The 26,027-nt window shown below is 38.7% G+C and overlaps 2 protein-coding genes across 6 annotated transcripts in view; one reads left to right on the plus strand and one right to left on the minus strand.

Annotated features, from left to right (window-relative positions):
• Positions 1–26,027, minus strand: part of LOC103092368 (uncharacterized) — a 1,666,349-nt gene that overhangs the window by 172,147 nt on the left and 1,468,175 nt on the right. The window lies entirely within an intron of this gene.
• LOC103092082 (uncharacterized) overlaps positions 1–26,027 on the plus strand; it is a 33,633-nt gene that overhangs the window by 1,427 nt on the left and 6,179 nt on the right. The window contains exons 3-5 of one of the 5 annotated variants that reach the window (XR_008918148.1): positions 20,630–20,676; positions 22,372–22,657; positions 23,442–23,774. Coding sequence is in view for 1 of the 5 variants with exons in the window: in XM_056825352.1 (XP_056681330.1) it covers positions 4,626–5,762 (1,137 nt within the window). In the remaining 4 variants the exon portion in view is untranslated. Of the gene's footprint in view, positions 1–4; positions 12,629–20,629; positions 20,677–22,371; positions 22,658–23,441; positions 23,775–24,064; positions 26,022–26,027 lie in introns of those variants that run through there. The other 4 variants (XR_008918149.1, XR_008918150.1, XR_008918147.1 and 1 more) reach the window with 4 other exon arrangements.

Below are 26,027 nucleotides of genomic sequence, written 5' to 3' on the forward strand. Positions count from 1 at the left end.
AAAGGAGCTGTTAGTTCCTGTGAAATTCAATTTTTCATTCATTGATGCGCTTACTGAACCTGTGACCCTGTTCCTGACTGGACTGACTTGTGGTAAGTGAAAAGCTGACTCTTAACTGCTGTTTTTTTCTCTGAAGAGAACAGCCTCAGGAAATACCTATCCTCTTGAGAAAGGCTCCCTGTATCCCCAGGGCCTTAGCTACAAGTGCCAAGGCCCCTCCAGCTAAGAACTAACTCTCCCTGCCCAGGGGCCAAGAACAAAATAATTTCTGTTTAGGCTAGATACCTTACCTTATCCTCTCTCTGATTTCTTACTTGACTCTTTCTATATTTTGTAAATAAATTGTAAATAAATCTCTTTGGAATTAATTAAATTCATGGTGATCAACCACACTCTTAAATAAAAAATTTATCCCTTTTTTATATAACCCCTATTTTCCCCTTATAACCATTAAGAGTTTATGTTTCCTTGGCCTGGAATTCAAAGAGCCAAGGTTACTTAACAACATGGCTTTTTGAGGATATCTGGGGAGCCTGGAGAGAATGGACTAGGGACAGGCCAGAGGGAGATTGTATTCAGAAAGGGGAACATTACTTTAACTCTGAAAAGGAAAAAAAAAAGGAAAGGCAGAGAGTGGGAATAGATCACTTAGTAGCAGAAGGAAGAGCCTCAGACTTGGAGTCAGGAGCGGCTTGGTTCAAGTTTAGAGATTTTGAACCCACAATAACATCTCTTGTGCCTAGGACTGTGTTTTTCTACCAAGAGGCAGTTAATACCCTTACAGAAGATTCTGGAATTCCCTACTTTAGGCTCATCTTTTCCTTAGGAGTTTCCTTCCCTGAAAGATAAGAATGAGAATGTTGAATGTGATCTTCTTCAAGCTCAGATATGGTTTTATGCTGGGAAGCTAAGCAAATGAGTACTAATTTTCCCTGAGCCTTCATGGCCCAAGGAGAACCCATTCCTTATCTCTAGTTGGTCTTGCCATTGAGAGATGTGTGCATACCAGGAATAATCTCTGGGGGCAGATCCAGTAAGCTTGCCAGGCTTCCTTCCTGGGTCATCCTTGGCCATCCTTGGCCAGCTATCTTAGGATTCATTTCAGCATCCTTGACATTTCATCTTGGTTTTTGTAGTTTGTACTCCTTCTCTGGGTCTCTGTTGGGAACCTTAGGGTGAGGAAGAGTGAGCCTCTTACTTGTATCCAGTAAAGCCAAGTGGGACTGGCCAGGAAGGTGACAAATCTGAGGTCAGCTAGCCACATTTTGAAGTGGGAAGAAAATATGATGGAACAGAGAACATGCTCCTGGGCATTTAGAAGGTTTTTCCTGGAATGGCATAGTGACTAGTGTTGGATTTAGAGTGAGAAAGACCTGAGTTCAAATCCTTTCTCAAAATGTTATTGGCTATGTGATGTTTAGCAAGTGCTTATCTGGGTCTCAGTCTCCTCATCAGTTAAAAGAGTATAATAATCTCTCCCTCATAGTTTTTTTTTAATCAAATGAAACCATCTATAAAACTTTTTAAACCTGAACATAGACTGAATAACAGTTCAGAGGAGGGAAAGTACAGAATATGAGTCTGAATGCCAAAGATAGACACATGCTTTCTGAGCAGAAAATACATACCCAGAACTATTTGAAAGGCCTGCTGACATTTTGTGAAGGGCTACAGTTTAATGACAGGCTAGGAACACTGAAAAGTAGTCTATAGTCAATAGGGAGTCATGAAAAGAGAAGAAACATGAGCACACACATATTTAATTGAAGAACAAATTGAGGGCACTAGAGATGCTTAGAAAATCAAAAGAGTTTAATAAAATCTAAAGGAAATAAAAAATAGAATTAAATAAAACTGGATCTATTTTTTAAAATAAAAATACAATTAAGTAGATGACCCACTGATTAATTTGATTAAAGAAAGAAGAAAACAGTATTACCAATAGCAAAAATGAAAAGCATGAATGAGTTAGCAATAAAGTTTAAATTAAGGAAATCCTGAGCACTCATTTTGAGAAATTATGTGCCAGCAAAACTGAAATTTAAGTGAAATAGATGAATATTTACAAAAAAATGAATTGCTCAGATTCACAGAATTATAAATAGAATATTTGAACAACTCAATCATAGAAAAAGACACTGAAGAAACCATAAATGAGTTCTCTATGAAATAGTTCCCAGGATTAGATCAATATACCAGTGAATTATCACACTGAAGGAACAATGAATCTCAATGCTATATAAACAATCTTAAAAATATAGGCAATGAGGGCTAGTGAGGTGCTCAGTGGATAGCAAGGCCTAGATTCTAGAGGACCAGGGTTCACATCTGGCCTCAGACACTTCTGGATGTGTGACCCTGGACAAGTCATTAACCCCCATTGTCTAGCCTTTACTTCTCATCTAACTTTTGAACCAATACTTGGTCTTGATTCCAAGATGGAAGGGAAGAGTTTTCAAAAATAGGTAAAGAAAGAATCCCAAATTCCTTTTGTGATACAAATATAGTTTTGATACCTAAACCAGTGAAAGCAAAAACAGAAAAAAATACAATACTTAAATAATCCTGTACCAGGAATAGAAATTGAACAAGCCATCACAGAGCTCCCTAAGACAAATTCCCTAGGGCCTGCTGGATTCACAAGTCAGTTATATCAAACATTCAAAGAACAACTAATCCCAATATTATACAAACTATTTGACAGAATAAACTAAGAAAGAATTCTACCAAATTCCTTATAAGACACAAAAATGGTACTGCTTCCAAAGCCAAGATAGTCAAAAACAGAAAGAAAACTACAGATCAATCTCTTAATGAACATAGATGCAAAAATCTTAAATAGAATACTAGGAAAAGGTCTGCAGCAAGTGATCTTGAGGGTGATTTATTATGATCATGTGGGGTTTATATCAGGTTAATATTAGGAAAAGCATCCACATAATTGACCATATCAAAAAGCAAACCAACAAAAATCACATGATTATTTCAAAAGATGCAGAAAAAGCCTTTGATAAAATACAACACCCATTCATATTGAAAACACTAGAAAGTATAGGAATAGAAGGGCCTTTCCTAAAAATAATAAACAGTATATATCTAAAACCATCAGCAAACATGGTCTGCAATGGGGATAAATTAGAAGCATTCTCAATAATATCAGGAGTGAAACAAGGATGCACATTATCACCTCTATTATTTACCATAGTACTAGAAATGTTGTTAGGATAGATGAGTGTGCACAAAGATACTTGTGCGTGAAAGAGATTTAAGTGGAAAAGCCGATGCACAGAGACAGTCCCACTCTCTCGGCATTGGAAGCCTGGGTCCAGTGGCACGAAAAATTGTTACGTCTGGAGACTTCCTCAGCTGCATTGGATAGCCGTGTTGTCCTTTGTGCTCCAACACGCCCTAAGCACTCCACAGTGCTTTGCTGCGTCGCCCTCTCAGCCGTTGAACCTTCTTATTGGTTTCTTCCATCTGTTCAGCCGAAGCAGTCTTCACATGCTGGGTGAGCAAAGCCCTGGTTCACCATGGGTCAACGACCCGATGGCTACCCTCACAAGGTTTGGCCGGCCTGTCGAAGCCGTTGCCTGGGGTGTGGCTGCTGCCACATGCTAGCAGCTACTGGGAGCCACAAGTGAGAGCTGGGTGTCAGATGGGGTCAGAGGCTGGAGAGCTACCATAGGAGGGCACGACAAGCCCTCCATACCAGAGATACTACACCTCCCTGAGCACCCCATACGGACAAGTATCTTTGTGCACACTCATCTATCCTAACCCTGTCCACCATCTTCAAGACCTGCGGTGATGGAGGAGTGATGATGCAACAGGTGGAGGTGACCACTGGCAGTTGTAGTCACGATCCTGCACGTAGACGGCCCACGGACCAGTGGTCGCTCAGCCCTGTGGGCAGCAGGGATGTTCAGCAGCATCCTGGGCAACTGAGCAGCCCTCTCTAGGACAGCACTGCTCACCCTAATCAAAGGAGGGGACTAGAAAAGGTGTCCCAAACATTGCCTGCCCTACAAACACCCAGTCAGCACACCGCGGCTGGCAGGTCATCCCCTTTAAGAGGTCGAAATCAAAGAAAAAATACAAAGAAACTCCTACTAGGAGCATGGAACATCAGGACATTACTTGACAGAGAGAATACCCCAAGACCTGAGAGAAGAACAGCTCTAATAGGTAAAGAACTGGCGCGATATAACATCAACATCGCAGCCTTAAGCGAAACATGCTTACCAGAAGAGGGATCACTCAGCAAAACCACCACTGGATACAACTTCTTCTGGAAAGGTAGAGCCTCAAATGAAGACAGAATCCACGGTGTTGGCCTGGCCATCAAGACCAGTTTGCTCAAACAGCTGCCAGACTTGCCTGTGGGCATCAGCGAGAGGCTCATGAAGATCTGTTTGCCTCTTAGCAAAGACCGGTATGCCACAATCATCAGCGCATATGCCCCAACACTGACCAGCACAGAGGAGACCATCGAGGAGTTCTACTCTCACCTGAGTGCCATCCTGCACTCAGTGCCCACAAATGACTAGCTGATACTACTGGGAGACTTCAACGCCCGTGTTGGCCAGGACTATGAAAGATGGAAAGGAGTGCTCGGCAAACACGGCATGGGCAAAATGAACAACAACAGCCTACTGCTATTCAGCAAGTGCTCAGAGTTCGAACTCACCATCACAAACACTGTGTTCAGAATGGCGAACAAATATAAAACAACGTGGATACATCCAAGATCAAAACAGTGGCATCTCATTGACCACATCATTGTACACCGGCGAGACATCCAGGATGTAAAGATCACCAGAGCCATGAGAGGAGCTGAATGCTGGACAGACCACCTATTGGTTAGAGCGACTCTTCAAATCCTCATTGTGCCTCACCATCCAAAATGCACCCAGACAGTTCGCACATTTTACAACGTGAGTTGTCTTAGAGATCCATCTTATTTGCAAACATTCCAGTCCTGCCTGGACAACAAGCTGTCTACCAAGGGACAACTCACTGGAAGCTCAACCGAGAAATGGAACCATTTCAGAGATGCAGTGAAGGAAACATCAAAGGCAGTCCTAGGCCCAAAACAACACAACCACCAGCACTGGTTCAATGAGAACAACACTGCTATTGAAGACCTATTGAGCAAGAAGAACAAAGCCTTTATGGAGTGGCAAAATAACCCAAACTCTGCTCCTAAAAAGGACAGATTCAAGTCTCTCCAAGCCACGGTGCAACGTGAGATCAGGAAGATGCAAGACCGATGGTGGGAAAAAAAGGCAGAAGAAAACCAGCAGTTTGCTGATATGAAAAACTACAAAGAATTTTTCAGTGCCCTCAAGACTGTCTATGGGCCATTAAAACCCACAACCACTCCCTTGCTATCCTCTGAAGGTGACACTCTCATAAAAGATAAAAAAGGCATCAGCAACAGGTGGAAAGAACACCTCAGTCAGCTTATCAACCGACCATCTTCAGTCAACCAAAGCACCCTTGACCAGATCCCCCAAAACCACTCCATTGAACAACCTGACGTCCCTCCTTCAATAGATGAAGTCCAAAAAGCCATTAAACAAATGAGTGTAGGCAAGGCACCAGGTAAAGAATGGATCCCAACCGAGGTGTACAAGGCCTTAAATGGAAAGGCACTCCAGGCATTCTACATAGTACTGACCAGCATATGGGAAGAGGAAGACATGCCCCTAGAACTCAGAACTGCCTCCATCATAGCCCTATACAAGAACAAAGGCTCATGAGCAGCCTGTGACAACTACAGAGGCATCTCACTACTCTCCACTGCTGGAAAGATCCTCGGCCATGTTATACTCAACAGACTCCTGTCATCTGTCTCAGAGCAGAACCTGCCTGAATCACAATGCGGCTTCCGACCAGATCACAGCACCATCGACATGGTCTTCACTGTGAGGCAAATGCAGGAAAAAAGCCTTGAGAAGAACCTGAGTTTCTACATTGTCTTCATAGACCTGACTAAGGTGTTCGACCCAGTGAACAGGGACCCATTGTGGGTGATCCTCAGCAAGCTCAGTTGCCCAGCAAAATTCATCAAACTGATCCAGCTCTTTCATGTCGACATGACAGGGGAAGTCCTATCTGGTGGAGAGACTTCCGATCGCTTCCACAGCTCCAATGGGGTGAAACAAGGCTGTGTCCTCGCTCTGGTACTATTCAACCTATACTTTACCCAAGTATTATAACATGCTGTGATGGATCTAGACCTGGGCATCTACATCAAATACCGACTGGATGGCTCACTATTTGACCTTCGCTGGCTGACTCCAAAAACAAAGACAACAGAGAGACTCATCCTGGAAGCTCTCTTTGCAGATGACTGTGCTCTCATGGCCCACCAAGAAAATCATCTCCAAACCATTATGGACAGGTTCTCCAATGCATCAAAATTGTTTGGCCTATCAGTCTCAGCAAAACAGAGGTGCTTTTCCAACCTGCACCAGGAAGGCCAACAAACCAGCCGTGCATTACAATCGATGGCACTCAGCTTTCTAATGTCAACACTTTCAAGTACCTGGGCAGCACCATTGCGAACGATGGGTTCCTAGACCATGAGATCAATGCCAGGATCCAAAAGGCCAGTCAGGCACTTGGGTGGCTGCGCTGCAAAGTCCTCCAACACAGAGGTATAAGCACTGTGATGAAGCTCAAAGTGTACAACGCAGTGGTCCTCAGCTTGCTCTTGTATGGTTGTGAGACATGGACACTGTACTGGAAGCACATGAAGCACTGGAGCAATTCCACCAATGCTCCCTCAGGTCAATCATGAGGATCCGATGGCAGGACCAAATCACCAATCAGGAAGTCCTTGACAGAGCCAACTCCACCAGCATCGAAGTCCTGGTCCTCAAAACCCAGCTACGATGGTCTGGACACGTCATCCGCATGTACCCACAGCGAATACCAAGACAGGTATTCTATGGTGAACTGTCAGCTGGACTCAGGAAACAAGGCCGACCAAAGAAAAGATTCAAGGATCAGCTAAAGTCCAACTTGAGGTGAGCTGGCATTACACCAAAGCAACTGGAACTCGCTGCCTCTGACAGAAGCAGCTGGCGAACCCACATTATCCATGCCACCACCACCTTTGAAGATGAACGACGTCTTGCCACTGCGCATGAACGCTGACACCAGGCCACAACTGCACCTCCCGTAACAACTGGAGTCCCATGCCCCGTGTGCCACAAAATTTGCGCCTCAGCCTTTGGACTCCAAAGCCACTTGAGGGTAGACCGTAGATGAAATTGCAAAAGACAATAGTCATTCTCGATCACCGAGTGACTACCACTATACTAGAAACATTGTACTAGAAACATGAGCCGTATCAATTACAGAAAAAAAAGAGAAATTGAAGGTACTAACATAGGCAATAAGGAGACCAAGCTATCACTCTTTGCAGATGATATGATGATCTACTTAAAGAATCCTATAGAATCAACTAAAAAGCTACTGGAAATAATCAACAACTTTACCAAAGTTTCAGGATACAAAATAAACACACATAAGTCATCAGCATTTCTATATATTTCCAATACATCTCATCAGCAAGAGTTAGAAAGAGAAATTTCATTTAAAATCATCCTAGAGAATATAAAATACTTAGGAATCTATCTGCCGAGACAAACAGGAACTATATGAACACAACTACAAGACACTCTTCACACAATTAAAACTAGATCTTAATAATTGGAAAGATGTTAATTGCTCATGGGTAGAATGAGGTAACATAATAAAAATGACAATCCTATCCAAACCTACTTACTTATTTAGTGCCATACTCTTTGAACTACCAAAACTTTTTAGAGAATTAGAAAAATCCATAACAAAGTTCATTTGGAAGAACAAAAGATCAAGGATATCCAGGAAAATAATGAAAAAGAAAAATGTGAAGGAAGGTGGTCTAGCAGTACCAGATCTCAAAATATACTATAAGGCAGTGATCATCAAAACAATATGGTACTGGCTAAGAGAAAGAAAGGAGGATCAGTGGAATAGACTTGGGGTAAGTGACCTCAGCAAGACTATCTAAAATAAACCCAAAGATCACAGCTTTTTAGACTAAAATCCAGTATTTGACAAAAACTGCTGGGAAAATTGGAAAACAATATGGGAGAGACTGGGTTTTTATCTTCATCTCACACTCTACACCAAGAACATTCAGAAAAGGTAAATGACTTGAATATAAACAAGGAAAGTATAAGTAAATTAGGTGAACACAGAATAATATATCTGTTACATCTTTGGGAAAGGAAAGATTTGAAGACCAAGCAAGAGTTAGAAAAAATCACAAAATGTAAGATAAATAATTTTGATTACATTAAATTTAAAAGGTTTTGTTCAAAAAAACCTAATGCAAACAAAATAAGGGAAGAAGCATTAAATGGGAAATAATATAAGAAAAAAATTCTTACAAAGGTCTAGTCACTCAAATTTATATGGAGCTAAATCAATTGTAGAAAACATTAGGCTGTTCCCCAATTGATAAATGGGCAAGGGACATGAATAGGCAATTTTCATTTAAAGAAATCAAAACTATTAATAACCACATGAAAAAGTGTTCAAAATCTCTTATAATCAGAGAAATGCAAATCAAAACAACTCTGAGGTATCACCTCACACCTAGCAGATTGGCTAACATGACAGCAAAGGAAATTAATGAATGTTGGAGGGGATGTGGAAAAATTGGAGCATTAATGTATTGCTCGTGGAGTTGTGAATTGATTCAACCATTCTGGAGGACAATTTGGATCTATGCCCAAAAGGTGCTAAATCTTTCTGCACTTTGATCCAGGCATAGCACTGCTGGGTTTATACCCTCCCCCCCCCAAAGAGATAATAAGGAAAAAGACTTTTACAAGAATATTCATATCGGCACTATTTGTGGTGGCAAAAAAAAAATGGAAAATGAGTGGATGCCCTTCAATTGGAGAATGGCTGAACAAATTGTGTTTTTGGTGATTGAATACTATTGTGCTCAAAGGATTAAGGAACTGTAAGAATTCCTTATGAACTGGAATGACCTGCAGGAACTGATACAGAGTGAAAGGAGTGGAACCAGGGGAATTATACACAGAGACTGATACACTGTGGTATAGTCAAATGTAATAGACTTTTCTAATAGTAGCAATGTAATCATCCAGAATAATTCATAGGGATTTTAATAAATCTAAAATTTTTTAAAAATAAATTTAAAAATAAATAAGAACACCATCCCTATCCAAAGGAAGAACCATGAGAGCAGAAACACAGAATAAAAATAACTGCTTGATCACATGAGTCAATGGGGATATGATTCCTTTATGGCTACTGAACAAAATATTGTAAAAGCCCCTAAACAGTTTTTTCCCCAGTTTTCATTTGTTAATTGTCTCTTGGGTCATGGATGGACTCAACCTGGCTACCTTTAGAGAATTTAATTAGCTAAGAATTAAATTTAATTCTTAGGAGTCTTCAGAATAATTTTAATTAACTAGTGGTTTCTGAATTGATGACTTTTTTAAGATATATATTTTAAAGAATGTTGTATTAAAGATAGAGAAACAAAGCAATGTTCCTACCAAGGTATTTCTATGAAGCAGGAAGCCAAAAAGAGCTCCTACAAAATTCTTCAGTTTAATTTACTTCCACCAGAATAATTTAGATTTCTTGGTGATGTTCTAGACCCAAATAAATGTTACTTTGTTTAAAAATATATTTGCCAAGTTTGAAAGATTTGCTATGTCTGTAAAAATTGTGACAAATATCCATCAATTCATAGTTTTTGTTTTTTTGTCATACATCAACTCATATGAAATATGATAGTGGGTTGGTTTGCTATTGTAATTAACTGGGATATTGTGAATTTGTGGGACTTTGGTCCTTTTTAAAATGTGCATTACCTACTGAATTACTGTTTTATTCTGAAAATCATAAGGTACCCATACTGTGGTTCATGGCCAAGTTAAAAAGGAAGTAGATCTCATTTTTAGTGAGGAACCTTTGTATTCTATCTCTCCTTGGCTGACAGTATGTCACTGATTATAAACTATATGTTTTTGATTTTTAAAACTTTTTTAATTATTGTTTTTCTTTTCATGTGCTATATGGCATCTGAGTTTTAATTTTTGTCTCCTTTTTGGATTTAGACATGTCAACAGAATTGAGATTTTTCTTTAACTTTTTTGATTTTGTAGTAATATAAGTTTAAAATACATTTTCTACAACATCAATGCATACCCCAAAAGCTTTAGACTATAAAAATGATGCCACTGATTGTTTAAAAAAAATTATGGGACTTTGCATAATGATTCTGTCTGATTCCAGGATAAGAGAATACAAAAAGAGTCATTGCACAGTGCCAAAGGAGCAGAAAGCTAAACTGCTTAGTGCCAACTGAGCACAAGGTCAAAGAGACCAAGCAATCCTGATGGGATTGTTGAAAATTTTTAGCTAAGACAAGATGACTTGAACTTGTTTGCGGTTTGAGGTTGTGGCTATTTAACACGTGTTAAAGGCAGGTCTTCCTTGTCCCACATCCTACCAACTATCCCAAATTTGACTTCTACCTGGTTCCTATAATCTAGTCCCTTTTCTGTCTTTCATGGTGTGGTAAACTATCTATAATCCTAGCTACTGATTGGATAAATCCATAATTGCTTAAATCATTTTAATTGGGCCCTGATTCAAGGACCTGTTGTAGATTTATTTTTCCTTTACTTAGAATTTTTACACATAACACTTTGATAATCTATATTTCATCCAGAAATTATTTTTTCTTATTTGGATTTCTTTTTGATGTTTTTTTATTTCTCTTGCTAATTGGTTCATACACCTCATAACTCAGCCGTGCATTCCTAAGTTATCCCTGTGTTTTTCAACACCCTCTTCAGGAAGGAATGTATAATTATTCTAAATTGCGGAATTTAAATTCTTTTTGAGATTAATTTTAGGATAAGAAAAACATGCTACCTCTCTTAATCTAGAAAGTGAACTGTTTGGAGAAGGCACAATGAAGATGCCTCCACAGACCACAAGCTGAGCCAGATGACCCAGAGTGAACTTTGGGATGTGGTGATTTGAACTGTGTGGGGTTTAAATGAATTTGTTTTTATGTATACTCTTATGCCAAAGGAGACTGCCCCTTAACTGGCTTTTTGTCAATGCACCTAGCAATTATTGATTTTGTTCTCTTTTCCTCTTATCCTCAAATTTTGTATTTTCAATGTTGGTTATGTTGACAAGATCCATTGGAGAGACCAGTCTTCCATGGATCTCAGGGGGGGATGTATAATTGAAAATTTGTTACCCTAAAAAAGAACTACATTTCCCAGGATCCCACTGACATTCTGTCATTAGCTACTTCCTGTACATAGGGGATATTAGGCAGGGATGTGGAAAGACCCACCTTTTTACTTCCTGGCCTGAGCTTGGTGGTGGTAAGGTGGCTGTTTATACTGGCTGATCAGCCATGGGCATGTGGTCTTTATTTTGTATCTTCTTTATTCCTTGATTTCTAATGATCATTTAATAAACCTCCAAAACTATAATATTTTTATTATTAAGACATAATTATAATTTTTACAATACTCTAAATGATCACCCTAGTGCAAACATCAACAATATGGAAATAGATTTTGATAAAGGACACATGTTAAACCCAGTGTAATTGCATGTTGGCAATGGGGAGGTGGCATAAGGGTAGGAAAAGAACATGACTCTTGTAACCAAGGAAAAATGTTCTAATTTGACTGATTAAATAAAATTACAAAAAAGAAATCCCTGGAATGACTCCCATGAAAAAATGGACAGTGAGGTGAGTGGACCAGGAGAACATTGTATACAGTAAAAGCAACATTGTATGAAGATCAGCTGTGAATAACTTATCTATTCTCTCTCTTTTTTACTGTACCACTATCCATTTGTTATGAATAAAATCATCTCAAGAGGATAAGAATTTAAATTTAGGCTCTTTGCTAAACATAAGAATTCTAAAGTAATATTTGGTCACCAATTTAAAAATATTACAGCTAAAGTCAAAATGACTTTTAGCTGATTCATTTACAAACAGGTGGAAAAACTGAAGATGGGAAAATGGACATAAAGAGATAAAAAGTACTGCCTAGCTAATAATACCCCAAGTTTAATCCTAATGTCTCCAGGCCACAGATGAAAATCCAAAAGTGAATCTCAACAGAAACCAAAGTCCTAATTAGGAAGCCAAAATTCAAAGAACCAGAATATGCTGAAGAATCCCTCAAGAACCTTCTGTACTCATTAAGCTAATACTGCCAAGAATCTCACCAGACATCACGCTAAAGGTAGTGTTCCACTGTAGAGCCAAAGAGCAGAGAGGGTCTCTTGACCAAAGAAACAAGGAAGGAATCATTCCACTCACCACCCCAAGTCCAACTCAAAATCCAGGGAAAAGATCTCCTCCAGTCTGGCTCATCAATATATAGAGAATGACTGAATCCTCCAGCTGGCCTTTTGAAAGAAGTTTTCTCAATGTTACTTTCTGTCACACACCCACATTAAGGGAACCAATAGCAATCTTTCAATCTGCCTAGCACTGTCCAAGTGCTTGTGTGTGGGGAGGTGCAGTGACCTTTGGAGGTATGATATTACCATAGTAAGTGACTTGCTTAACTCTCTTCCTTAGTGTCAAGTAGGGATACTTTTAAGCTCTTGACTTGTTTTCTTAAAAATAGACATGAGAAGAGTTAATCCTATCTTCACAAGAGATTGATAACTTAGCTATCCTGATCAATACAGTGATCAAAGACAACTCCAAAGGACTTATGATGAAAAAATATATACTCTCTATTCCAGAGAAAGATCTGATGGTTTCTAAATGCTGTACAAAGAATATTTCTTTCAATTTCTTTTTTTCTTGCCTTTTTGTTGTGGTTGCAAAGTGGCTAATATGTAAATATGTTTTACATAATTTCATATATACATAGGACATCATAATTTCTTGCCTTCACAATGGGTCAGGAGTAGGTAGGAGGGTGGGAACTCAAAATTTAAAAAAAAAAAGGATTGTTAAAAGTAAAAAAAAAAATAAAGAATTTGGAGTTTGGAAGGAGGTTTGAGATTTCCATTTCATTGAGGTCCTGGGAAAATTTGGCAAATAGATTTAATCCATCTAGTATCTTGCAAAAGGTATAAAGTATAGGGTCCTCAGTTTTTGTGGATGCCTTTACTGGATAGGTAGAGGCATTGCCCAGAAGAACAGAAAAAGGCAGGAAGGAACAAAAGCCCTTATTAAAGAGGTAATTCCTAAGGTTAGACATCGCAGATCACATTATCAAAGTGATAATGGTCCTGCCTTCACTTCACAGATTATTCCATGATTGGTAAAGCTTTGGGCATAACCTACTACCTTCATTGCACCTGGCATCCTCAATACTCAGGAAAGGTAAATGTAGAACCAGACCCTGAAAAAGACCCTTACCAAGCTCTTTGAGGAAGCAAAGATTGATTGGGTCCATACACTTCCCCCTGGACTCAGTTGAATTAGAATTGCCCCCTCCAGCTAATTTGGAGCTTAGTGAACTCCTTCATGGCAGGACTTTCTCCACCACTAACTTCATCTTGGATTTTGAAACACATACTCTTACACAGTTTTCTAAATATTTTGGACCTATTCACCAAGACCTTCCCTAAACCTTCACAGGGGATGTGCAGGAAACCCAACACCTAGCCCAGCCAGGGGACTTTGTGTATGTGAAAACCTGGAAAAGTGAGAAACTGAACGAACTAGCACCCCTATTAGGAGAATCCCCATAGAGTTATTCTATTGTTATGAAGGTAAAGTTTAAGGAAGGAAACACACAAGTATATAAATAATTTTATTAACTTAAAAGGGAAGGGGATGGCAGGAGATGACGGACCAACTGACTATTACCCATCCAGAACTCAATAACGTTTGTACTGGAAGCTTAACCTAACTAAATTAAAACGAAACTAAAAGGTAATTAAAAGATAAAGTACAAAGAAGGGCCCAGATTCTCACACACTTTACACTTCCAAGGTCCTTGTTAGGATCAGACTGAAGAAATCCAGTTATAAGGTCCTTATAAGATGCCAGGGAGGGAGAGAGTTTACACCTAAATCATTTCTGCCCACCAGAATGAATGGGGAATTCACACTCAACCTTTTTCTTTTTTTGAGTTTTTAAACATTATTTTATTTGGTCATTTCCATACATTATTCATTGGAAACAGAGATCATTTTCTCTTCCTAACCCCACTCCCGCCACCCCTTCCCTAGCCGACTCGCAATTCCAATGAGTATCACATGTGTCCTTGCTGCCAAACCATTTCCTTGTTGTTGGTATTTGCATTAGGGAGTTCATTTAGAGTCTCTCCTCAATCATATCCCCTCCACCTCTGTAGTCAGTCAGTTACCTTTCCTCGGTGTTTTTACTCCCACAGTTTGTCCTCTGCTTAAGGATAGTGTTTTTTCTCATAGATTCCGGCAGATTGTTTAGGGACATTGCATTGACACTAATGGAGAAGTCCATTACCTTCGATTGTACCACAGTGTATCAGTCTCTGTGTACAATGTTCTCCTGGTTCTGCTACTTTCACTCTACATCACTTCCTGGAGGTTGTTCCAGTCTCCATGGGATTCCTCAATTTTATTATTCCTTTTAGCACAATAGTATTCCATTACCAACATATACCATAGTTTGTTCAGTCATTCCTCAATTGAAAGGCATCCCCTCATTTTCCAATTTTTTGCCACCACAAAGAGCGCAGCAATGAATACTCTTGTACAAGTCTTTTTCCTTATTATCTCTTTGGGGTACAAACCCAGCAGTGCTATGCCTGGATCAAAGGGTAGACAGTCTTTTATCGCCTTTTGGGCATAATTCCAAATTGCCCTCCAGAATGGTTGGATCAATTCACAACTCCATCAGCAATGAATTAGTGTCCCTACTTTACCACATCCCCTCCAGCATTCATTACTTTCCTTTGCTGTCATGTTGGCCAATCTGCTAGGTGTGAGGTGATACCTCAGAGTTGTTTTGATTTGCATCTCTCTGATTATAAGAGATTTAGAACACTTTTTCATGTGCTTATTAATAGTTTTGATTTCTTTAACTGAAAATTGCCTATTTATGTTCCTTGCCCATTTTTCAACTGGAGAATGGCTTGATTTTTTTGTACAACTGGTTTAACTCTTTATAAATTTGAGTAATTAGACCTTTGTCAAAAGTTTTTGTTATGAGGATTGTTTCCCAATTTGTTGCTTCCCTTCTAATTTTAGTTACATTGGTTTTCTTTGTACTAAAACTTTAATTCGATGTAGTCAAAAGTATTTATTTTACATTTTGTGACTCTAAGTCTTGCTTGGTTTTAAAATCTTTCCCTTCCCATAGGTCTCACATGTATACTATTCTGTGTTCCCCTAATTTACTTATAGTTTCCTTCTTTATGTTCAAGTCATTCACCCATTCTGAGTTTATCTCGGTGTAGGGTGTGAGGTGTTCATGCAAACGTAATCTCTCCCATACTGTCTTCCAATTTTGCTAGCAGTTTTTATGAAATAGTGGATTTTTGTCCCAAAAGCTGGGGTCTGTGGGTTTGTCATAGAATGTCTTGCTGAGGTCATTTACCCCAAGTCTATTCCACTGATCCTACTTTCTTTCTCTTAGCCAGTACCAAATTGTTTTGATGACCACTGCTTTGTAATATAGTTTGAGATCTGGGACTGCAAGGCCACCTTCCTCTGTATTTTTTTCATTATTTCCCTTGATATCCTTGATCTTTTGTTCTTCCAAATGAAGTTTGTTATGGTTTTCTCTAATTGGAAGTTCAATGGTTATGAAACTAAATAGATAGATAAGTTTTGGTAGGATGGTCATTTTTATTATATTGGCTTGTCCCACCCATGAGCAATCAAAGTTTTTCCAATTGTTTAGATCTAGTTTTAATTGTTTGGAGAGTATTTTGTAGTTGTGTTCATATAGTTCCTGTGTTTGTTTTCACAGATAGATTCCTAAGTATTTTATATTGTCTCAGGTGACTTTAAATGGAATTTATCTTTCTAATTCTTGCTTCTGAACTGGGTTGGAGATATATAGAAATGTTGATGACTTATGTGGGTTTATTTTGTATCCTTCAACTTTACTAAAGTTGTTGATTATTTCAACTAGCTTTTTGATTGATTCTCTAGGATTCTTTAAGTAAATCATCATATCATCTGCAAAAAGTGACAGCTTGGTCACCTTATTGCCAATTTTAATACCTTCAATTTCTTTTTCTTCTCTAATTGCTACTGCTAGTGTTTCTAGTACAATATTAAATAATAAATGTGATAATGGGCATCCTTGTTTTACTCCTGATCTTATTGGGAAGGCTTCGAGTTCATCCCCATTGCAGATGATGTTTGCTGATGATTTTAGATACAGATATATACTGTTTATTATTTTTAGGAAAGGCCCTTCTATTCCTATACTTTCTAATATTTTCAATAGGAATGGGTGTTGTATTTCATCAAAGGCTTTTTTCCATCTATTGAGATAATCATGTGATTTTTGTCAGTTTGCTTGTTAATATGGTCAATTATGTGGATGGTTTTCCTAATATTGAATCATCCTTGCATTCCTGGTATGAACCCTACCTGAACATAGTGGATAACCCTTGTGATGACTTGCTGGAGTATTTTTTGCTAGTATCCAATTTAAGATTTTTGTGTCTATATTCATTAGGGAGATTGGCCTATAGTTTTCTTTCTCCATTTTTAACCTGCCTAGCTTTGGGATTAGTACCATATTTGTGTCGTAAAAAAAATTGGTAGAACTCATTCTTGGCTTATTCTGTCATATAGTTTGCAGAATATTGGGATTAGTTGTTCTTTGAATGTTTGATAGAATTCATTTGTGAATCCATCTGGACATGGGGATTTTTTCTTAGGAAGTTCTTTGATGGCTTGTTCAATTTCATTTTCTAATATGGGGTTGTTTAGGTAATTTATTTCTCTTATGTTAGTCTAGGCAATTATATTTTTGTAAGTATTCATCCATATCACCTAGATTGCCATATTTGTTGCCATATAATTGGGCATAGTAGTTTTTAATGATTGCCTTAATTTCCTCATGAGTAGAGGTGAAGTCTCCCTTTTCATGTTGGATACTGTCGATTTGGCTTTTTCTTTCTTTTATAATTAGACTGAATAGAACTTTGTCTATTTTATTTGTTTTTTCAAAGTACCAGTTTCTAGGCTTACTTATTAAATCAACAGTTCTTTGACTTTCAATTTTATTGATTTTTCCTTTGATTTTTAGGATCTCCAATTTAGTCTTCATATGGGGATTTTTAATCTGTTCACTTTCTAGTTTTTTAACTTGCATGCCCAATTCATTGACCTCTACCCTTCTTAATTTGTTTATATATGAACTCAAGGATATAAATTTCCCCCTGAGTACTGCTTTGGCTACATCCCATTGGTTTTGAAAGGATGTCTCACCATTGTCATTTTCTTCAATGAAGTTATTGTTTCTATGATTTGTTCTTTAACTAGCTGGTTTTGTAGAATCATATTATTTAATTTCCAATTAATGTTTATCTCTCCATGTACCCTTACTAATTATTATTTTCATTGCATTGTGGTCTGGGAAGTTTGCCTTTATTATTTCTACCCTTTTGCACTTGTTTGCAATGTTTTTGTGCCCTAATACATGGTCAATTTTTGTGAATTTACCATGTGATGCTGAAAAGGTGTCTTCCTTTTTGTCCGTATTTATTTTTCTCCACGTCTACTAACTCTAATTTTTCTAAGATTTCATTCGTTTCTCTCATCTCTTTCTTATTTATTTTTTGGCTTGATTTATCTAGTTCAGATAGAGGGAGGTTCAGATCTCCCACTAGTATAGGTTTTCTCTCTATTTCATCCTTGAATTCCTCTAGTTTCTCCTTTAGAAATTTGGATGCTATGCCATTTGGTGCATACATACTGAGTATAGATCTTTCCTCATTGTCTATACTGCCTTTTATCGGGATATAATTACCTTCCCTATCTCTTTTAACTAGATTTATTTTTGCTTTGGCTTTGTCAGATATCATGATTGCGACTCCTGCCTTCTTTTTATCAGTTGATGCCCAATAGATTTGGCTCCATCCTCTTACTTTCACCCTATGCCTATCTACCTTCCTCGTGTGTGTTTCTTGCAGACAGCATATGGTAGGGTTTTGGATTTTAGTCCCCTCTGCTATTTGCTTGTGTTTTATAGGTGAGTTCATTCCATTCACATTCAGAGTTATGATTACTAGCTGTGTATTTCCTAGCATTGTGATTTCTACTCCTGGTCCTGCCTTTTCTTCTTTCATTATTTCCTTCTACACCAATGTTTATTTATAATCAGTCCCCCTAGTTCCCACCCTTATTTTACTTCCCTTTCTACCCCCCTCCCTTATTATCCCCCCCTTATTTTCTCCTGTATTATTTTTAAAATTGTCCCCCACCCTCTCCCTCCCTTGTACTGCTTCCCTCTCCACCAGTCCATTTTTTACCCTTCTACTCCCCTATTGGGAGTCAATCTATTCTCTTCCCCAATGGATTGTATTGTTCTTCCCTCTTTGGGTCAGTTTAAAAGCATATAAGAGTTGAGTATTTCCTATCTCCAACCTCTTTACCCTTCCAGTGTATCGATGTTCTCCCCTCTCCCACCATGAACTTCTTTGTGTCATATAAATTTACCTCCATTTGTTTCTTTTCCCATTTCTTTTAGTATTAACTTTTTTTAGCTCTGGTTTTTTTTGTGTGTGTATATATATGTATATATACACACACATGTATATGTATTTATGCATGCATATATCTATATACCTATTCATGTCTTGTCCTTTCATCCTATACAGTTTGTCACTGTCCCCTCTAAATGTAATTCTTCTAGCTGCCCAGGTGATAGCAACATTTTTTAAGAGTTACCAATGACCTCTTTTCTTATAGGGATGCATATCATTTTAACTTATTGAGTCTATTAAAAAAATTTTTTGTTGTTTTTTCCCCACTTTTTAAATTACCTTTTGATGATTCTCTTGAGTTCTGTGCTTGGACATCAAATTTTCTGTTCAGGTCTGGTCTTTTCTTTATGAATGCTTGGAATTCTTCTATTGTGTTGAATGACCATACTTTCCCCTGGTTCGTAAAGACTGAATTTTATCCCTGGCTTTTTGGTCCTCCTTTTCCTTCTGGTATGATTTTCTTTGAAGGTCTTCTTTCATCTGCTTTACCTTGTCTTTCATCTCCTTTGGCCCCTCTTTCATCTTCTTTGTCTCATCTTCCATCTCCTTTGCCTCATTTTCCAGCTGGCTGATTTTGGCTTTCAAGACACTATTTTCTCATTTTAGTTCAAGTGCCTCTGTTTCCAGATGATTTATCTTAATTTTTAAGTTCTTTTCCCAATTGTCTTCGACTCTCTTAATTGTGTTTTGAGTTCTTCCACAGCCTGTATCCAATTTTCTGGGGTTTCTGATTTATTGTTTGCTGATCTCTCCCCCTCTGTTCCGTTTGCTAAGGAGAAGCTGTCTATTGTAGTTTCTTTCTTCTTTTTCTGTTGTTTGCTCAAATTCACCCCCTTCTTTACTCCTCATATTTGTCTGTGCTTTTTCTCCTCTCATATTTTTGGTTTTGGGGGCTTCTGTCTTGGAGCTTTAACAGAAGGTCTCTGGGGGAGGGTTGTTGGGAGTTTGAGCTTCCCTGTCCTCTGGAGGGTTTTGATTGGATTAAAGTCCAGCAGTCAATGAGGATGGGGGTGGAACCTGGGCTTCTCTGAGTTCTGGAGACATTTGATGGGATTAAGTTCAGCTTAGTTGGGCTGGGTGTGCTCTGAGTCCAAAACTTCCTGGAAGGCTGGAGCAAATATGGAAGATCTCCACAGCTCTGGTCAGGCTGCCAGGTCTAAGCTCCCTCTCTAGCTCCTTCCCCGCTGCCTGTGTTGGACACTCTGATCTTGGCACAGCCCTGCTTGCAAGGTATCCCCTTCAGACCAGCCCCTTTGCCCACCCAGCAGTTCCCATTGCCACTGGAATATCAGTGCTCTGGGTGGGAGGGGCTATGGGTCCTGGGACCTTCTTTCTTTCTTCCCCTTAAACCCTAGTGTTCTAGGATTACAGCTTTTCTGGGATGTACCTTTTGAATTAAGTCCAGAAGGAGGGTTCCTTGGCTCTGTCTTGTTGTTAAGTTTGATTTTCAGTCCCCTGGGATCATTCAGTTTGCGATCGCTTAGGAAGGATATTCAGAGGTCTGAACTTCTGCTCCTTCTAGGCCAACATATTGACTCCCCAACCTTTTTCTTGAGAATAATCCAAGGCAGGCAGGAGCTTCAAAGATGATTCACTGAGAGAGACTCCCAGATTCAAGGTCTCTGTGTCTGAAATCCCAGCTTCAGAGAGAGACCATTGTAAGCTACCCAACCCTTAGAATCTTGATGCAGTCAGCTCTGCAGAATCTTCCATGCGGGTAGTCAATCAACTTTGTAAATTCTTTAGCTACAATATCCACACCCACAGACATAAAACTTAAGGGGAAGAATTTTTGGACTCACGTCTCTCCCATTCAAATCTTTGTTTCCTCTCCCCATCCCCACCCCATCCTGCTTGGACAGGAAAAAAGAGAGGATGCAGATTGCTGTGAACCAGAAGGAGATCTCAGGTAAGTGCACAACAGTCCAACCTATCTGAAATGAATTTTTTTGAAAATAGTAATGTTGATTATCATGAGATTTACTTAGTTATTTAGTCTCCTAAACAGGGGTGTAGGTCAGAGAAAGTTTTTTCCCTTTTTTGCTATCTCCTTTGGGAGACCAGAAGAAGTAGATCTGAACCCCTTTACTTTCAGAGGTCTAGATAAAGAGAGGCAGTTGGAAAGTTCTGGGTCCAGTCTCTGACTTCATCAGGGGTCCTGCCTCTCTCATACGTGTTTGGAAGTAGTTGGCTGGATCTTTGTCCAACAACAAAAGAATCTTTAAGTGACTTTAGATACTGTTTATTTTAAAGTGGAGAAATACAGACAGTTTGGTCTGATTTACAGAGAACTTTTCCCGTAAGAACCATGGGGGAGGCTAAAGAGTAGTTTTGAGCAACTGTCAGAGGCCTTTTCTTCTCTGACTGAGGGAAGCAGAGGAGCTGCATTCAACATCTCTGCAAACAGAAACTGACCTTTTGAGTGTCATAAATTGCTTTAAGAAGGTTTATGAATGAGAATAGGCTAGAAAGTTAGAGGTTAAATCTTTAGTCAATGAGTGTAGATTAAGTCAGGCCTGCTTGCAGACAAGAAGAAAACTCCCTGAAGAGTTAATTTGGGGGAGGGGGTTATTTAGATATTGAGTATAATAGATTTCCTATCATATTCCAAACTCCTAGTTTCTATCCTATTTCTATTCCTGCCTCTACAAGAATTGAATAGATGTTGTATTAAACTGCCTCCATCGTCCATCTACCACCTGCAAATCAGATTAACCTCTGACAGCTTTATATGATTATAATAACTGGCCATTACCATTTTCTTACTAATATTGAATACTCTATGTGCTTAATTAAAATTATTAAAGCTTTTAATATGAGTAAAATATCCAGTCCATTTGAACAAGGTGAACCAAAAATGCTTTTAGATCCTCAGAATCTCATTCTCCAGAAGAGGGAAATAACAATGTTGAATTATTAATTCATTGTCCACAAGGGAAGTGAAAAGTATAATTTTTAATTTTGAGAATTTTTGAGTTTTATTTGAACATTTTTTTGAATATGGAATTTTCATGAATGAATTTTTAACATCTAAATTTATCAATGGTGACCTAATATGTGCCTGGCAAGCATTTTTTAAAATGTTGTTTTGGTTTTATACTAGGATACTCACTTGGAATTTTTATTTAATTTTTATTGGTATTTCTTTTTAATTTTTTTCACAAATGGTGAGTGGGCTCATTTCTAGGTTTGTAAAACATCATAACCTGTGTTGTGTGTTTTTTCTTTTATGTTTATTTCTATATAATCTGTGTCCTTTTTTTCTTACTTTAAAAACACAATTACTTTGGTATTGTTAGGCACACCGTATTAGCTTAACAAATATGGCTGATAAATTTCTAGTTGCTACAAATGGATTTTAATAGAAACAAAAAGATGTTAGATGTGAGCTCCTGAGGTTACCTTTGCATAGTGTTCAGAGCACCAGTATCAAGTCAAATTTCTAAGGACCAACAGAACATTTCAATCAGGCCAAAATAACTGAATGTCTACTATGTCTGGCAGCAGAATTTAGTCCTCTACATGTTTATGAGCAAATATCTGAAGAGTCAATTAGTTACTGTTGGAGAATTTGGTTATAGGTTTCTCATGTTCTCTTTTCCAGCCAAGAAAACTGTTGGAAAACCTGTCTATTGCAAGGGAGACTTCTGCAAAAGGAGAAGAAGGTCTCTGAGGCCTACATCAGAGCCACAGGACTTGAAAGAATCAATAAACTGTTGGAAATAGGGGATATAAAGTCGATGTTTATCAGGAGCAAGCTGGGAGGGGCCTATCTATGATCATCAAGTATGAAGGGAGAAAAAAACTGCTGAGCAAATTGGAAAACATTATGGGAGAGATTAGATTTTGATGAACATCTCACACCCTACAATAAGATAAATTCAGAATGGGTAAAAGGCTTAAATATAAAGAATAAAACTATAAATAAATTAGATGAACATAGGATATTATACCTGTCAGATCTATGGGAAAGAATTTAAGATCAAGTAAGAGAAAGAATTACAAAATATAAAATGATTAATTTTGATTACATTAAATTAAAAAGGTTCTGTACAAACAAAACCAATGCAACCAAAAAAAGAAGGGAAGCAACAAATTGGGGGTGGGGTCTTTATAACAGAAGCCTCTGACAAATTTAAAATAATTCCTCAAATTTGTACAAAGCTAAATCAATTGCACAAAAAAATCAAGTCATTCCCCAATTGATGAATAAGCCAAATAAGTTTTACAAATAAATATCAATGAAAGAGAGGAAGAAGTCTCTTTGGGCCAAATGGAATTAATTCCCCTGAGTGAGAGGAAGTATAGGATTTAGGTCTTGATGAGTGAAGCTGAGAAGAGGGATTTCAGTACTGACTGTTCCCTAAGGGGCTCTGAAAAAAGGCCCCTCAGATTTGGCCTGGAATCAAGTATTGGAAAGGAAAACCATCCTATGTGCTCGCATTTGTTTTTGTCTCACATTTTGGTTCTGCCTCCTAATACTGTAACCATTTCCATTATTCTTATATCTGTTATGGTGATATGTGAACAGGGATCTTTGATGTTACTATTGCACTTGTTTTGGGGGCTGTGAACTGTGACATAGGAGACAGCAGACTGCATCAATAAATGTTGTGTGGGTGATGATTGCTGCATCAACTGGCCTTTCCTCCATCTCTCTCTCCCTTTCCTTAGGCCTCCCTATTTCCTGGATCACAACAATGTTGAAGAATATTATGTAAAATTAAGCAGCAGCAAGTTTGAGAGAATTGACTCCAATTTTGAGAAAAGCTCTACTGTGAGGTAAATGCTATCATCAAATAGCATAGAATGTTACAAAGAAAGCTTAGAAGGAATGAAGAGTCAATCTATGAAGCAAAATTCACCATCATCTTATTTTGAGAAATTGCCACAGCAACCATCACCCTGAGCAATGAGCACTCAACAACTTAGAGGCAAGAGCCTGCACAAGCCAAAAGATGACAAATGACTAAAGGCTCAGATGATGGTTAGCATTTGTAAATTAAGGTACATACATTGGTTTTTTAGATATAATGCTAATGCACATTTAATAGACTAGAGTATGGTGTAAATATGACTCACAAGCACTGGGAAATTTGCTACATTGGCTTTATTTGGTGATCTAAAACCAAACTTATAGCATTTCAGGGGTCTGCTTGCACATACATGTGTAGTGCAGGGATCAAGAAATACTGGGTCATTTCATTTATGTCTGGGGTCATTGAGGACTTAGACATGTAGATGGTTTCTAGGCTTTGAAGTTCAGAGAAACATTAGATTCTTCTTCAATCTGCCAGGAACAGAGTGGGATCAGTGTAAGGCACAATTGCACAGAGAAGGAAGGTATCTTTGGAGGCCACTACAACTTGGGGAATATGTCAAGGCTGCAAAAGACTATATGGAGTCTAACTGAAGCCTAGATATCCTGTAAGCTTCTCCCTGGCCAGTGCTCATCCATCCTATTTCTGAAGACCTTTATTCAAATGAAGCTCACTACTCTTGAGAGAGCCCATCTGACTTTTGAATAATTCTTGGTATTCAAAGGAGGTAGTCAATGAATCCTACTTGCCTCAGTTTTATCATCTATAAAATAAGCTGGAGATAATAACAAAGCACTTCAGTGCTTTTGTCAAGAAACACCAATTAGGGTGATAAAGACACAGACACACCTGACATAACTGAACAACAAGTTTTCCTTTTCTGAAATGGAAAATTTGTGATTCCGAACCATACGGTCTGTCTCAATCATATTCTCCCTTTGGCTCCTCTTGTTTGGGACATGCTCCTGGAGGGGGGCAGGGACTGAGTCATTTTTCTGTATCTCTAGTCCAGAGCCTAGGGACTTTGTACTGAGCAAGTGGGTGAAAATATCGTGGGATAGAGGTGAATGGCCTGTGTAGCCCAGGTCAGTTAGATGAACACCCTTTCAATGAATGAATGAATACATGTGTGGACTGATAAGAAGAGGATCAGTGATGTGGTAAGTGGGGAATGGAGGAGTCTTGATGTTAGTCCAGTGCTACTTATCAGCCTCAGTTTCCTTACCACTCAAATGAAAGTAATGCTTGTGCTTTGGAACCCAATGAGATGTTATATTGCTTAGTAGACTTTAAAGTGCTGAACATCTGTAAAATCTTGTAATTATTAAATTCTAATTTTCCTTCACCTAGAGGATTTCCCAGTTTGGGCCAATAGATGCCCATGGAGTAAGGGATAAAGCTGACCTCATTAGGTGAGCCATAAAAGTGGGAATGACCTGGGGAAGCAGAGGGACAGCAGTAAGAAACCAACAAGGGCAGAACCAAGATAGCAGCATAGTAGCAGGAGCTTCTCTGAATCTCCGTCTAACCAATCATTACAAAGCATCTCAAAAGGACAGAAATTAGAACAAGAGGAGTAAAGGACCTCTCCTCCTGGACACAGTGTGAAAGGTAGGCAGTGGGTGAGGTTTCCTATGCCTTAAGGCAGAGAAACAGCTCAAATCAAAGCACTAGTTGACCAAGGCTCAGCTCCCCAGAAACACCTACTGAGCCACAGTTAAAGCCAGGGCCAGGAAAATTTCCATATTCTTAAAGGCTGACTGAAAGCACCATAGACATAACCCTGAGGGGTGTGCCTGGCCTTGGCATTGAGACTCAAAGCTGAATAACACTGTCCTTGCAGCAGGTGCATCAAAGGGGCAGCCAAAGCAGAGGTGAGGATGATAAATTTAGGGCAAAACACATGTTTCAGTTGAAAATTCAAGAGACCACAACTGAGGAAGATAGCTTCAGGAAAATGCTTTAAATCAGGAACTATACAAAATTATCACAGATCTAACTGCCCTCACTCAGTCCTCTGAAAGGGATGGAAAGATGGTCCCAAGGCAAAGCCCTTGAGACAGAAGCTAAGAAAGTAAAGACCACCAACATGCAAGAAGCCCAATCCTCCAGGGGCAAAAGGAGCAAACAACAGCAAAAAAGCTCTTGACACCAGAAAAAAATTTTATGGAGAAAAAGAGCAAAATTCAGAATATGTGTCCTGTACAGTGGGTAGAGGGAGTCCACATCATCCTCTTCCTCATTTTCTGCCCTGGGGACCAGGATTCTCACATTAAAAAAAATGACAATCCCTTAACTTCTGTTTTAGAATAGATATTAAATATTGGTTCTAAAGCAGAAGTGCAATAAGGGCTTGGGAATTGGGGGTAAGTGACATGCCCAGGGTAACATAGATAAGAAGTGTCTAAGGACATATTTGAAGCCAGGACTTCCTGACTCC

This window comes from Monodelphis domestica, chromosome 4 (genome assembly GCF_027887165.1).
Source record: "Monodelphis domestica isolate mMonDom1 chromosome 4, mMonDom1.pri, whole genome shotgun sequence".
Taxonomy (NCBI): domain Eukaryota; kingdom Metazoa; phylum Chordata; class Mammalia; order Didelphimorphia; family Didelphidae; genus Monodelphis; species Monodelphis domestica.